Genomic DNA, 16,936 nt, shown 5'->3' on the forward strand with positions numbered 1-16,936 from the left:
ATGTTGATTCAAGAGCATTAAAATGAGAAAAAAATAATGGGACAAAAATAAATCAAGAGACATTTAGAATAGATAAAAATGTGCGATTAATCGCGAGTTAACTATGACATTAATCGCGATTAAATATTTTAATCGTTTGACAACACTAATATATATATATATATATATATATATATATATATATATATATATATATATATATATAATTCCGATTAATCAAGACAGCAATAGGCGCTATGCACGATCGCTTCCGCGTTTTGTCTCAGCCCGCCCAGTTACATCCGGTGCTGCGCCAGAAGCCGTTTTTGCATTAGGTGGAGATAATGGCAAATTACACTCTCTGTTTACAAGAACTTCCAGCGGTTAATGTGAATGATGTTAACAATATTGTGAGGCAGTTAACTGTCACACATATAAGTAAGAAAGAAGTTCTTTAAATTAAAAATTTCGAGCTACATTGACAACTTTGAGGGTGAGTATTCTCTCATATCACGCGAAATCCGACTAGCGAATCAGTTTCTAAAATCGTTGTCTCCGTTTCTGAGAAAATGAATTTTATTAAAGTGAATTGTCCTATAGAATGCGCTATGCGGAAGTAAAGACGCCGGCTGAGATCCTACCGGAAATATGTCAGCAGTGTTCGTGCATAGAGCCTATTAACGTTTTGTCCGAATTTCTAGTGAATTACATCATGTTATTCTGGAGAATCGTGATCTCTGTTTGAAACAAAAAAATCGTAATTCTCAATTTATCCAGAATCGTGCAGCTCTAGTTCACACACAGCATCATACCGGTGATATACTGCAAATGTTCAACTTCCCATACTGGTGAATTGCCAGAACCAATTTACCGGGCTTTTTGAAAAGGTCCTGTTCACATGTGATCTCTTAACGGTAATGGTTCTAGAGACATTCAGTTCAGTCCAGACTCTAATTATCTTGATATTTTATGCACATTCACAGGGTTTAATCGCTGAGGAGGTTCTAGGCGGCCCGGCTGCAGGCGAGGATGATCCGGCACGCTTCCGGGAAGATCTGGCGCGGTTCGAGCAGCGTTTCGGCCTCCCTCAGCGAGAGAAGCTGGTCTCGCATTACTCCTGCTGTTGCTGGAAGGGTCACGTGCCTCGCCAGGGCTCGCTTTACCTCACCACCAACCACATCGCCTTCTACTCCTTCCTACTGGGCAAAGAGGGTGAGAACTTCCTATTCGTCAAAGAATCCTGAAAAATATGATGCATCACTGTTTCCACAGAGATATATGAAGACGCACAACTGTTTTCAACATTGGTTAGGAGTAATGATCACCGGCGGCACCAGGGGGGGTCTTGGGGGGTCTCAAGACCCTCCCAAAAAACGCCTTGCCCCCCCATTTGACCCCCCACCCCCTTCCTGATTAAAAAATATATATACCCGGGATAAAGATTTAAAAATGTTTCTCTTCAAACTACGCAGAACAATAATAATTAATAATTTATTCGACATATAAAAAAATATAAACATAAGAATCACTGCGACGCCCCATGAACGTCGTTGCGCCTTGCGTCATTGCGTTCAAAGCGTTGCTGCAAGCCCGCAAGAGCTGCTACAGCAAATGGATTGCTTTGCTGGACAAAAGAGGAGCAGAGAAGATGCCAGGGGGAAACTGGACAGAAGTAGGGCAATCAAAAGGTGGTGAGTATGAGAATTATGGAACCTTGTTTCCGCCACAGAATAAAACATTTTAAAAGATAATAGCGACTTTAATAGCCTGAATAAGAAGTAGGCTAAATGCGTTGGATAATCACGACATTGGAGGCGCCGGCGAGTGAACTGGAGTTCGTCTCATAAATGAACCGAAACTCAGCGTATAATGCACATTCACATTCACAGCGTATTTAGACACATTTAGACGCAGTCATAATCATAATCTTTTACCGGTTCTTTGTGGCAAGCTTTATGCGTGCGGTCGTGCGCTTGAGTGCGGCTATATTACGTAAACGCTCATTATCCTGTAGGCTATATAAGTAATAAAATTAATATAAAGGGGCGATTTGTCCAGGAATGACTTAAATGAACAACTTATGGAAGCTTGTTTCCGCCACAAAAAAAAAAAAAAAAAGATAATTGCGAGTTTACATCTCGCAATTCTGACTTTATTTCTCAGAATTGTGAGATATAAAGTCAGAATTGCGTGAAATAAAGTCAGAATTCTGAGATATAAAGTCAGAATTGCGTGATATAAAGTCAGAATTCTGAGATATAAAGTCAGAATTGCGAGATATAAAGTCGCAATTGCGTCTTATAAAGTCAGAATTCTGACTTTTTTTCTCGCAATTGCGACTTTATATCACGCAATTCTGACTTTATAACACATAATTGCGAGTTTATATCTCGCAATTCTGACATCTTTTCTCAGAATTGTGAGATATAAAGTCCAATTCTAAGGGGGAAAAAAAGACGGACTTTTTTTTCTTTTTTTTTACCTCAGAATAGTTTATATCTCACAATTCTGACTTTATAACACGCAATTGCGTGATATAAAGTCAGAATTCTGAGATATAAAGTCAGAATTGCGTGATATAAAGTCGCAATTGCGAGAAAAAAAGTCAGAATTCTGACTTTATAACACGCAATTGTGACTTTATTTCACGCAATTCTGACTTTATATCTCGCAATTCTGACTTTATATCTCAGAATTCTGACTTTATAACACGCAATTGCGACTTTAAAACACGCAATTCTGACTTTATATCTCGCAATTCTGAGAAATAAAGTCAGAATTGCGAGATGTAAACTCGCAATTGTGAGATAAAAAGTCGCAATTATCTTTTATTTTTTTTTATTTTGTGGCGGAAACAAGCTTCCATAACAACTAGTCTATAGTCGACTAGGAAAAAAACTTTTAGTTGGAAGCAGCCCTTATTCCACATATTTTCGAACCAGGCAACAGGACATCTGATCTGGGTTGAGCGAGCGACCCTGCGGAATGAACGAGCGGAGCGGAATATTCAGAAATGCGCTCTCCACTCACGAGCTCTGATCGGAACAAAACCGAACCTCACTGTCTGCTGAACTTGCGCAGAAATATCACAATATAACCAGCTTTTTAAAATGGTTTTTAAAACTAAACACTCTTTTAGCACAAATTATGAGTTTATTGGCGATTTTTTTTTTTTTTATAATTATTGACAAAATTAGAATAGGCTATAGTATAAAAAAAAAAAAAATTTTTTTTTTTTAGGTTTTGGGTGGGCCTGCTGAAAAGTGGGGCCGTGCATGCCTGAGCAACAGGACATCGTCTTTCAAAACATAACCTGTGCGAAAGAGAGTAAAAAAAAATAATGCGTCATTGTACCCAGCACTTCTGAAAATGCACTTCCGAATGCATCTCTGTCCCCAGCACATTTCAAACCAAACTGACGCCCATGCTCAGAATAGTAAATATCTCACAATTCTGACTTTATAACACGCAATTGTGACTTTATATCATGCAATTCTAACTTTATATCTCCCAATTGCGACTTTATTTCTCAGCATTATGACTTTATATCTCACAATTCTGACTTCATATTTCGCAATTCTTAGAAAAAAAGTCACAATTTTGACTTGATGTATCGCAATTGTGAGAAAAAAAAAGTCAGAATTGTGAGAGAAAAAGTCGCAATAATTATTATTTATTTATTATTCAGTGGCGGAAGCAAGCTTCCATAGAGAATAGATAGGCCTACTATTTTGTAAATATGTTTTCTGTCATGGATGGGTGTGGCTATGGCAATTAAAGTTCGAACATATTGTTTGCAAACTGCAATTGATTAATTAATTAAAAACAAAGTAGTTTATGCTGTGTTGTTTTTGTTGTTTAGTAGCAGTAATATGCAGTTATTAGCCGTGTCAATCGTATTTTTTGTTGGTTTTCATGAGACCCCCTCTTGAAATGACCAGGACCCCCCATTGCCCCCCCAATCAAAATTGTCTGGAGCCGCCACTGGTAATGATGCTGAAAATTCAGCTTTGATCACAGGAATAAATTACATTTTACTATATATTCACATAGAAAACAGTTATTTTTAGTGCTAGGCAACGATTAATCGCATCCAAAATAAAAGGTTGTGTTTGCATAATATATGTGTGTGTTCTGTGTATAATTATTTTGTATATATAAATTCACACATAGCCTATGTATGTTTATATTTAAGAACTATTTGCATTGCATTTTAAAACGGGGTTTTTCAAACTGTGGGTTGCGACCCATTTGTGGGTCTCAGAGTCTGACAAAAGTGGGTCACGAAAAGTCCTTTGGCTGCAGCTAAATTTACGTTTCAGTGAATGACACACACACACACACACACACACACACACACACACACACACACACACACAGAGTTTAGTTTTAAATGAAAGTAGACCAGACACATCATGATTTCGCAATGATGGAATGGGCAGAACGTATATAAATATATGTATTGAGTAAAATCCTTTTATTTTAGGTGAAATGGGGAAAATAAAGTGGCTGTGCAGTGTCTAAAATAGAAATCTGAAGGTTTTGCAGTGAGCGCTTCCAGTGTCGACTACTCTATTGACTATGGCCCTGTCCCAAACGGCACCCTAAACACTTGCAGTCTTACAATGAGTCTGCACTTTCATGACACAACGCCGCTTTGACTGTTGGGTATTAAGCCCGATTCGGGCAGGATTAGCTTTACTAGGGTAGATGGAGTGATGTAATTTTACCACAGGACGTCTGTAATATTAATGGCCAATTCGCACAGGATAAGCGATCTCAGTAAAACTAGCAGAAGTGTGAGAGTAACGCGATTTACACACCGCCGTCACTCCTGTCGTCATGTGTGTGTTACGCTGCTTCCTGATATCACGTAAACAAACACATATAATCTATATTTATATATATAAAACAGTTATGTCCGGTTGAACGATGTATTAATTAACTTCAGATTGGATTGTGTTGGTGAAAGGCTCTTATCTAACACTAAAAGATGTTTTGTGCCTCTAACAAGTGCGTTCGATCTTCTCTCTGATCTGAATGGTGTGTGTGAAACACTTGAGTTTTGCCACAGACTCGTCCCAGCGTCTAGAACACAACTGATGCTTTTTCAAGCGTCTCCATACTTGAAAAACTGCGGAAAACTACTTTTAAACAGGAAATGATGGAATATTTACGTACATATTTACAGCGAGTCTATCCGCACGGGATTAGTAGTTTTCCAGACCTTTTTACTGAAGGTAAAAGTCGGCATAATTTTTACTGACATTGTCCGTGACAATCCCTGAGATGCACATTCGGACGGGACTAAAATCACGGAGAAGCTCTGGTAATTATTACTTTACCCCTCCTCTCCATGATACACTAGTCCCGTCCGAATAGGGCTTTAGACTGCTGTGGAGTGATGTTTATTTAATTATTCAGTAAAACCATATGTTATTGCGAATATTATTGTTACCCCTTAAGATCATCGGCGATTCCATCGTTCGACACGTACACGTTACGTTAAATAAAAGTAAGGTGCATAGTCACTGCTTTCCTGGTGCTCGTGTTTCTGAAGTCGCTGCTCACGTTCCCGAGATTCTGAACGAGCGCGTCGGAACCGTTGTCCTGCACGCGGGAGGGGCCGACATCAGACTGCGCCAGACGGAAGTTTTGAAGAAAGACTTCAGGAATCTGATCGATACGGTACGCAGCACATCGCCTGATATAACGATTATTGTGTCAGGACCGCTTCCCACGTACCGACTAGGTCATGAAAAGTTTAGTAGATTATTTGCGCTTAATGAATGGTTAATGTCATGGTGCAATGAGCAGAAACTTCTCTTTGTAAATAATTGGAATCTGTTTTGGGAGCGTCCTAGGCTATACCGTGCTGATGGCTTACACCCAAACAGATTCGGATCGGATCTTCTGTCAGATAACATCTCCAAAATGTTAAATACCTTTTGACTAGTAAACAAAAGTCCAAATCATAGTCTCTGCTGCACCAATTTAACTGATATAAATAGTGTAGAACATTGCATAGAAACTGTGTCTATTCCTCGTTTAGTGAGATCAAATCATAAATCTACTGCAGGATCTAGAAAAAATCTAATTGTTATTAAACCAGAAAATGTTGCTATTGGTAATCAAAAACAATTTTTAAAGCTAGGTCTTCTAAACATTAGATCACTCACACCTAAGGCAGTTATTGTAAATGAAATAGTCACAGATAATAGCTTCGATGTACTTTGCCTTACTGAAACCTGGCTTAAACCAAATGATTATTTTGGTTTAAATGAGTCTACTCCTCCTGGATACTTCTATAAGCATGAGCCCCGTCTGAATGGTCGTGGCGGCGGTGTTGCAACAATCTATAGAGATTTTCTCAATGTTACTCAGAAAACGGGTTATAAGTTTATTTCATTTGAAGTACTTGTACTAAATGTTACGCTCTTAGATGATAGAAAAACATCCCTATTATCTCTAGCCTTGGCTACCGTATATAGACCGCCTGGGCCTTACGCTGATTTCCTAAAAGAGTTTGCAGATTTTCTCTCAGACCTATTAGTTAACTTCGATAAAGCATTAATTGTTGGAGACTTTAATATCCATGTAGATAATCAAAATGATGCGTTAGGGGCTGCGTTTACTGATTTATTAAACTCCTTTGGGTCAAGCAAAACATTACCGGACCGACTCATCGATTTAATCATACACTCGATTTAATTATATCACATGGAACCGATCCAACCGATATAGATATCATTCCACAAAGTGACGATGTCACTGACCATTACATGGTAACTTGCATATTACGTACTCCTGTAATATATCATGCTGCGCCGCGTTATCGATTAGGCAGAACAATCCTTCCATCCACCATAGATAATTTTTCAAACAGCTTATCGGATCTGTCTCAGCTGCTCAGTGAACCCAAACAAACAGATGAACTTGAGGAATTAACTAGCACTATGAGCACCATTCTCTCTGGATCATTGGATATTGTTGCGCCCATTAGATTAAAAAAGGTCAGAGAGAAAAGTAAAGCACCATGGTACAACAGTACTACGCGTGTTCTAAAGAGAGAAACCCGTAATTTAGAGCGTAAATGGAAACAAACCAACTTAGAGGTCTTTAGAATCGCATGGAAAGACAGTATGTCACGTTATAAAAAGGCCCTAAAAGCGGCCAGGGCTGAGCATCTACGCAAACTAATAGAAAACAACCATAACAATCCTAAGTTCTTATTTAACACCGTGGCGAGACTAACAAATAAACAGATGTCTCCTGAACAAAGTATTCCATTACAGTTTAGTAGTAATGATTTCATGAAGTTCTTCACTGAGAAAATAGAAAACATCAGAACCACAATTGTAAACGTTCAATCCTCAATCGCGCCTTATAATTCAGCCTCAATTATCACGCCGCAAGAACAATTACAGTGCTTTTCAACTATAGAACAAAAAGAGTTAAATGAATTTATCATTTCCTCTAAAACAACAACATGTTTATTAGATCCCATACCAACTAAACTATTAAAAGAAGTGTTACCTGTAGTGGAAGAGCCTCTCCTCAATATTATTAACTCGTCTTTATCTTTAGGTCATGTTCCAAGAACATTTAAATTGGCAGTTATAAAACCTCTCATTAAGAAACCACAATTAAATCCGAATAATCTAGTAAATTATAGACCCATTTCAAATCTACCTTTTATGTCTAAAATACTAGAAAAAGTTGTGTCCGCTCAACTGGGCTCTTTCTTACAAGAAAATGACACCTATGAAAAGTTTCAGTCTGGATTCAGGCCGCATCATAGCACTGAAACTGCGCTCGTTAAAATCACAAATGATTTACTTTTAGCTTCTGACCAAGGCTGTATCTCAATATTAGTTTTACTTGATCTTAGTGCTGCGTTCGATACTATAGATCATACAATACTCTTAGATCGACTACAAAATTATACTGGTGTTCAAGGACAAGCATTAAGCTGGTTTAGATCGTATTTATCTGACCGCTACCATTTTGTTTATTTAAATGGAGAAAAATCTATCATAACTCCAGTAAACTATGGAGTGCCGCAGGGATCTGTGTTAGGCCCTCTATTATTCTCAATATATATGCTGCCACTTGGAAATATTATAAGGAAACATGGAATTAGTTTCCATTGTTATGCTGATGACACTCAAATCTATATTTCATCACGGCCAGATGAAAACGCTAAATTATCCAAATTGACAGAGTGTGTTAAAGATATAAAAGATTGGATGACGCATAATTTTCTTTTATTAAATCCAGACAAGACAGAGGTACTACTTATCGGTTCAAAAAACCACCCACAAAACCTCTCACAATACAACTTTAACATAGTAGGATGTCCTGTTACTTCATCCTCTACAGTAAAAGACCTGGGTGTTATATTAGACTGCAACCTGTCTTTTGAAAATCATATTTCATATGTTACAAGAACAGCCTTTTTCCACCTTAGAAACATTGCTAAGCTACGTAATATGCTATCAGTTTCTGACGCAGAAAAGTTAGTTCATGCATTCATGACCTCGAGACTAGATTACTGTAATGCGTTATTAGCCGGTTGTCCTGCATCCTTAATAAACAAGCTACAGTTAGTCCAAAATGCCGCCGCTAGAGTTCTAACTAGATCAAGAAAATATGATCATATAACACCGATTTTATCATCCCTACATTGGTTACCTATAAAGTCCCGTATTAATTACAAGGTATTGCTACTGACTTATAAAGCCCTAAACGGCTTAGCTCCAGTCTATTTAACCGATCTTCTATCGCCCTATAATCCATCGCGCTCTTTAAGATCACTAAATTCGAGGCTTTTGGTCATACCTAGGATATCCAGATCCACCAAAGGAGGGAGAGCATTTTCACATTTAGCACCAAAACTCTGGAATAGTCTTCCGGATACTGTTCGTTGCTCAGACTCACTCTCCCAGTTTAAAACTAGATTAAAGACGCATCTCTTCAGCCAGGCATTCATATAATACTTTTAATCCTACAGTTAAATCCGACCTCTAGTTCATAAACGCCAGAGGAGAACTGGCCCCCGACTGAGCCCGGGTTCTCCCAAGGTTTTTTTTTCTCCATTAGGTCACCTGATGGAGTTTTTCGGTTCCTTGCCACTGTTGCCTTTGGCTTGCTCAGTTGGGGATATTTGGGGATATTTAATTGAATTAATCAATCAACGATACTATTGATCAGCATTACCGAACGTAGACGTTCCACTAGAAACAAACATTGATGTATTGTTCTAATTTATTACTGTGAAGCTGCTCTGATACAACCTGTGTTGTGAAAAGCGCTATATAAATAAACTTGACTTGACTTGACTTGACTTAAGCATGCTGTTTTTGTGCGCAGTGAAGCTGTTAGTTCCCTGGGCTGAAGTGACGCGGCTGGAACGCGTGACGGTGGGTTTGCTGACGGACGTGATCCGCGTTCACACGAGACGGAAACAGAGGGAGTTCTCCATGTTTCTGGAAGTGGACGAGGTGATGAAGGTCATGTGTCAGCTGGCTGATATCGCCCTTCGCCGACTGCTGGACAGTGGAGGACTCACACTCGACCAATCGCTGCAGGAGTCCACAAACATCACCAAGAGGTTCACATCTGCGTCACATGCACATTACATACTAGATCAGCTTGGCACACACTGCACATGTACAGTGGGCTCTGAGATCACAGTGACAATCTGATTTAAAATCACCATGAAATCACAATTGACAATTCAGATTTTTCATGGAATATTGTTACAAATAATTTATCTGTGCACATAATTTTTTTTAATTCATGTGCCTTGTAATCTTAAATCTAAATAACTTCCCCTCCCTCTTCTCTTCTCCGATGATGTGTGTGTGGGCGGGGCAACCTGTCACTCACATGAGATCCACCAATAGCAGACCACAACCATCCAATCAAGTCCCACAGACAAAATCAAGCCCCGCCCACATTTGTTCTTGTTCCAGAAGCCGCTTCACTCGGATATACAGCTAAACAGGAAAGAAAAAAATTACGTTTCATGCGGACTTGGAAATAAACTAAAGTTTTAGAATTTTGAATAAATTTAAACAAAGAAACATTGATATAAGATTAATAAAAATTTGTGATATTCTGAATTTGGGCTGGGTGATGAACCAATATTTATCAGGAAAAAAGAAATCCACAATATCGCTTACAAACTTTTGAGTCATATTTATCATACATCTAGTCAATCAGGAGATTCCACTAAAGTCTGCATGTTCCTCGTGTCTTTGTGTGAATGAGCGGTGCGGTTATTGAAACTCTTCACTACTACCCGCCAAAATAAAAGTTTGGTTTAACTTGGGTAAAACATTGACAGAAAAATATTACTATTTTATAGTAAAATGTACTTCTTAAAATACAACTTAATAAAAATTACATTAATTTATTATTATTATACAATTTAGTAAAACATTACATTATTATTATACAATTTATTAAGATATTACATCATTCTTTTAAGAAATGTCATATAAACAATATTTTTTTAATTCATATTTTAATTTATACAGTTGATATCTTATTATATAGCTTAATTTGTGTTTACTTGTTAACATAGCTTGCTTTTTAATATTCATTCTCTACCAAGTCCCAAAAGTCTACCGAATGCATTTCCTTTCCCAGTAATGGCATGAAATAAATATGATAAATATCAATATTTAATGAAATGGAAAAAAATATTGTGATAGTATTTAAGGCCATTTGGCTTCAGTCAGTGAACCATCTGTTGTATTGGCCTCATTTGAATATTCCCTTCCATCCAGCCAATCATCAGCAGAGTTTTGATTCTTATACACTTCCTCCTGTAAAGGGGAAGTTCATGAGCGAGAAAGACAGTGAAAACAAGTAAAGCAGAACTGAGGATGACAGAAATATAGAGATGATGGTGGTTAAAGTTTCTTCTGCTCTTTCTTAGAGATTAGAACAGCATCTGCATTGAAGCTGTTAATGGGTGATTATTTAATAATAATAATAATAATAATAATAAACTTTATTTATATAGCATCTTTCATACATACAATGCAGCTCAAATTGCTTTACATTAAAGCAATAAAAAATTTATTTGATAAAAATCAAATACATCATGCATAAAAACAATTAAAAATAACAACGTAAACAGAATATAATGTCAAGTCAGCTTTATTTCTATAGTGCTTTATACTTTAAAGATTGTTTCAAAGAAGCTTTGCAGTAATAAAAGGGAAAATAATGATCAATGATGCAAACTTGATCAAATATGAGACTAATTCAAATTCAGCTGTAAAGCAGCTTTTAAAAAACTTGTCATTATTCAGCTCGATTCAGTTCAGGGTTGATTCAGTTCAGTGTTGATTCAAGTTCAGTGTTGATTCAGTTCAGGGTTGATTCAAGTTCAGTGTTGATTCAGTTCTGGGTTGATTCAGTTCTGGGTTGATTCAAGTTCAGTGTTGATTCAAGTTCAGTGTTGATTCAAGTTCAGTGTTGATTCAGTTCAGTGTTGATTCAGTTCAGTGTTGATTCAAGTTCAGTGTTGATTCAAGTTCAGTGTTGATTCAGTTCAGGGTTGATTCAGTTCAGTGTTGATTCAGTTCAGGGTTGATTCAGTTCAGTGTTGATTCAGTTCAGTGTTGATTCAAGTTCAGTGTTGATTCAGTTCAGTGTTGATTCAGTTCAGTGTTGATTCAAGTTCAGTGTTGATTCAGTTCAGTGTTGATTCAAGTTCAGTGTTGATTCAGTTCAGGGTTGATTCAAGTTCAGTGTTGATTCAGTTCTGGGTTGATTCAAGTTCAGTGTTGATTCAAGTTCAGTGTTGATTCAAGTTCAGGGTTGATTCAAGTTCAGTGTTGATTCAGTTCAGTGTTGATTCAAGTTCAGTGTTGATTCAGTTCAGGGTTGATTCAGTTCAGTGTTGATTCAGTTCAGTGTTGATTCAAGTTCAGTGTTGATTCAGTTCAGGGTTGATTCAAGTTCAGTGTTGATTCAGTTCTGGGTTGATTCAGGTTCAGTGTTGATTCAAGTTCAGTATTGATTCAAGTTCAGTGTTGATTCAGTTCAGGGTTGATTCAAGTTCAGTGTTGATTCAGTTCTGGGTTGATTCAAGTTCAGTGTTGATTCAAGTTCAGTGTTGATTCAAGTTCAGTGTTGATTCAGTTCTGGGTTGATTCAAGTTCAGTGTTGATTCAGTTCTGGGTTGATTCAAGTTCAGTGTTAATTCAATTCAGGGTTGATTCAAGTTCAGGGTTGATTCAAGTTCATTGTTGATTCAAGTTCATTGTTGATTCAATTCAGGGTTGATTCAAGTTATGTGTTGATTCAGGTTCAGTGTTAATTCAGTTCAGGGTTGATTCAAGTTCAGTGTTGATTCAGTTCTGGGTTGATTCAAGTTCAGTGTTAATTCAATTCAGGGTTGATTCAAGTTCAGGGTTGATTCAAGTTCATTGTTGATTCAAGTTCATTGTTGATTCAATTCAGGGTTGATTCAAGTTATGTGTTGATTCAGGTTCAGTGTTAATTCAATTCAGGGTTGATTCAAGTTCAGGGCTGATTCAAGTTATGTGTTGATTCAAGTTCAGTGTTAATTCAATTCAGGGTTGATTCAAGTTCAGGGCTGATTCAAGTTATGTGTTGATTCAAGTTCAGTGTTAATTCAATTCAGGGTTGATTCAAGTTCAGGGTTGATTCAAGTTCATTGTTGATTCAAGTTCAGTGTTAATTCAATTCAGGGTTGATTCAATTCAGGGTTGATTCAAGTTATGTGTTGATTCAAGTTCAGTGTTAATTCAATTCAGGGTTGATTCAAGTTCAGGGCTGATTCAAGTTATGTGTTGATTCAAGTTCAGTGTTGATTCAAGTTCAGTGTTAATTCAATTCAGGGTTGATTCAAGTTCAGGGTTGATTCAAGTTCATTGTTGATTCAAGTTCAGTGTTAATTCAATTCAGGGTTGATTCAAGTTCAGGGTTGATTCAAGTTAATTGTTGATTCAAGTTCAATGTTAATTCAATTCAGGGTTGATTCAAGTTCAGGGCTGATTCAAGTTCATTGTTGATTCAAGTTCAGTGTTAATTCAATTCAGGGTTGATTCAAGTTCAGGGTTGATTCAAGTTCATTGTTGATTCAAGTTCAGTGTTAATTCAATTCAGGGTTGATTCAGTTCAGTGTGGATTCAGTTCAGGGTTGATTCAAGTTCAGTGTTGATTCAGTTCAGGGTTGATTCAAGTTCAGTGTTGATTCAGTTCAGGGTTGATTCAAAATTCAGGGTTTATTCAGTTCAGTGTTCATTCAGTTCAGTGTTGATTCAGTTCAGGGTTGATTCAAAATTCAGGGTTTATTCAGTTCAGTGTTCATTCAATTCAGGGTTGATTCAAGTTCAGGGCTGATTCAAGTTCATTGTTGATTCAAGTTCAGTGTTAATTCAATTCAGGGTTGATTCAAGTTCAGGGTTGATTCAAGTTCATTGTTGATTCAAGTTCAGTGTTAATTCAATTCAGTGTTGATTCAGTTCAGGGTTGATTCAAAATTCAGTGTTGATTCAAGTTCAGTGTTAATTCAATTCAGGGTTGATTCAAGTTCAGGGTTGATTCAAGTTCATTGTTGATTCAAGTTCAATGTTAATTCAATTCAGGGTTGATTCAAGTTCAGGGTTGATTCAAGTTCATTGTTGATTCAAGTTCAGTGTTAATTCAATTCAGGGTTGATTCAAGTTCAGGGTTGATTCAAGTTAATTGTTGATTCAAGTTCAGTGTTAATTCAATTCAGGGTTGATTCAAGTTCAGGGCTGATTCAAGTTCATTGTTGATTCAAGTTCAGTGTTAATTCAATTCAGGGTTGATTCAAGTTCAGGGTTGATTCAAGTTCATTGTTGATTCAAGTTCAGTGTTAATTCAATTCAGGGTTGATTCAGTTCAGTGTGGATTCAGTTCAGGGTTGATTCAAGTTCAGTGTTGATTCAGTTCAGGGTTGATTCAAGTTCAGTGTTGATTCAGTTCAGGGTTGATTCAAAATTCAGGGTTTATTCAGTTCAGTGTTCATTCAGTTCAGTGTGGATTCAGTTCAGGGTTGATTCAAAATTCAGTGTTTATTCAGTTCAGTGTTGATTCAGTTCAGTGTTGATTCAGTTCAGGGTTGATTCAAAATTCAGGGTTTATTCAGTTCAGTGTTCATTCAGTTCTGGGTTGATTATGTTCAGTTCAACTTTTACAGTAACTACAACATAGAATACTAAGGAAAAGTTGGGGTAAAAATATAATTTTTTTTAAAATACTGAGTGAACTGTCCTTCCTTGAAATCTATTGGTGATGCATTCCATAAGGCATAATAAAGAAAAGCTGCACCCCAAATTTTCTCTCGTCTGTATCAGGGAACCTCCAATAAACCAGCATCATGAGTTGATGTCTGTGAGTGATGTGTGATGTGTTTGTGTGGTGTGTGTGAAAGCAGCACGTGTGTATTTATAGAGCAGCGAGGGTTAGTTCTTTGATGTTCGGAAGCTCTCAGGTCTGTTGAGGTCGGATGCATGAAGCTACTTCTGTATAACTGTGTCGGTTTCAGGGTTTTGGAGGAACAGGCTCTCCGCCAGTACGTGCTCTCTCTCTTCGGCTTGCCCCGGGCCGAGCGTGTACGGGAAGTGATGTCATGCTCGGTTTGGACTCCTCATGCCCGCTGCCACACGCCGGGCACCGTCTACACCACAGACGGGTATTTGTGCTTCAGCAGTCGTGAGGAGGGCCAGTGTACTCTCATCATACCCCTCGCAGAGGTACGAATGCCATCATGTGTCCTGCACAGCTTATGAACTGCATGGTTAAAGGAATAGTCACTTTGGATGAAAGCGTCTGCTATATGCATTAATGTGACCCTGGACCATGAGTCGCACGGGTATATCTGTGGCAATAGCCAACTATACATTGTATGGGTCAAAATTATAGATTTTTCTTTTATGCCAAAAATCATTAGGATATTAAGTAAAGATCATGTTCCATGAGGATATTTTGTAAATTTCCTACCGTAAATATATAAAACATTTATTTTTGTGAGTGAATGCAGCACAATCGCCAACATAGATGAACAACTTTAAAGGAGATTTTCTCAATGTTTCGATTTTTCAGCACCCTCAGATTCCAGATTTTCATGTAGTTGTATCTCAACCTAATATTGTCCTATCATAACAAACCATACATCAATGGAAAGCTTATTTATTCAGCTTTCAGATGATATATAAATCTCAATTTAAATTTTTTTTACCTTTGTGACTGGTTTTGTGGTCCAGGGTCACATATGTAAATGTAAGAGTATGTAATAGTTGTAAATGTAATAGTTCACCAAAAAAAAAAAAATCCACACTGTATTATTTTAGTTTTTTTGTGGAAGATGTTTAGCAGAATGCCAGTGCTGCTTGTTTCTGAACTTTTAATGATCCAGCTTATCTCCGGATATTCTTTCTAATTCATTAATTATTCACTTTCTTAATTTGGAAGTGTTGTTTAGTGGTAATAAGCATGCATGTATAGCAAGCATGGTAGTTTTCATAAGTCAGTTGCATATGCATCATTCTTGAATCATGGATTTTTTTTTTTTTTTACTGTGAATCATTTATTTACGTCAATGATTTAAAATTTCACTGGCATCTAAAGTTACAACCTTGCCATTTCCATCAAAAATAACTATATCGAGATTTAAATATACTGTGTATATTATGTAATATCATTTTTTATATATATATATATATATATATATATATATATATATACACTGCTCAAAAAAATTAAAGGAACACTTTGAAAACACATCAGATCTCAATGGGGAAAAATATCATGCTGGATATCTATACTAATATGGACTGGGTAATGTGTTATGAACGAAAGGATGCCACATCGTTTGATGGAAATGAAAATGATCAACCTAGAGAGGACTGAATTCAAAAACACCACGGAAATCTAAGTGAAAAAATGATGCAGCAGGCTTGTCAATTTTGCTGAAATTTCATTGCAGCAACTCAGAATGGTACTCAGTAGTTTGTATGGCCCCCACGTGCTTGTATGCATGCCTGACAACGTTGGGGCATGCTCCTAATGAGACGACGGATGGTGTCCTGGGGTATTTCCTCCCAGATCTGGACCAGCGCATCACTGAGCTCCTGGACAGTCTGAGGTGCAACCAGGTGATGTCAGATGGACCGAAACACAATGTCCCAGAGGTGTTCTATTGGATGTAGGTCAGGTGAGCGTGGTGGCCCTTCAATGGTATCATTCCTTCATCCTCCAGGAACTGCCTGCATGCTCTCACCACATGAGGCCGGGCATTGTTGTGCACCAGGAGGAACCCAGGACCCACTGCACCAGCATAGGGTCTGACAATGGATCCAAGGATTTCATCCCGATACCTAATGGCAGTCAGGGTGCCATTGTCTAGCCTGCAGAGGTCTGTGCGTCCCTCCATGGATATGCCTCCTCAGACCATCACTGACCCACCACCAAACCGGTCATGCTGAACGATGTTACAGGCAGCATAACATTCTCCACGGCTTCTCCAGACCCTTCCCTGTCTGTCACGTGCTCAGGGTGAACCTGCTCTCATTTGTGAAAACCACAGGGCACCAGTGGCGGACCTGCCAATTCTGGTGTTCAATGGGAAATGCCAATCGAGCTCCCTGGTGCTGGGCAGTGAGCACAGGGCCCACTAGAGGACGTCGGGCCCTCAGGCCACCCTCATGAAGTCTGTTTCTGATTGTTTGGTCAGAGACATTCACACCAGTGGCCAGCTGGAGGTCATTTTGTAGGGCTCTGGCAGTGCTCATCATGTTCCTCCTCGCACAAAAGAGCAGATACCGGTCCTGCTGATGGGTTAAGGACCTTCTACGGCCCTGTCCAGCTCTCCTAGAGTAGCTGTCTGTCTTCCTGGAATCTCCTCCATGCTCTTGAGACTGTGCTGGGAGACACAGCAAACCTT

The 16,936-nt window shown here is 38.1% G+C and overlaps 1 protein-coding gene across 1 annotated transcript in view; it reads left to right on the top strand.

Moving 5' to 3' along the window:
- tbc1d8 (TBC1 domain family member 8) overlaps nt 1-16,936 on the top strand; it is a 52,362-nt gene that overhangs the window by 13,420 nt on the left and 22,006 nt on the right. The window contains exons 4-6 of the mRNA XM_081368748.1: nt 963-1,191; nt 9,352-9,592; nt 14,540-14,747. Of these exons, the coding sequence (XP_081224874.1) occupies nt 963-1,191; nt 9,352-9,592; nt 14,540-14,747 (678 nt within the window). The remainder of the gene's footprint in view (nt 1-962; nt 1,192-9,351; nt 9,593-14,539; nt 14,748-16,936) is intronic.

This window comes from Scardinius erythrophthalmus (assembly GCF_964197995.2).
Source record: "Scardinius erythrophthalmus genome assembly, chromosome: 6".
NCBI lineage: Eukaryota > Metazoa > Chordata > Actinopteri > Cypriniformes > Leuciscidae > Scardinius > Scardinius erythrophthalmus.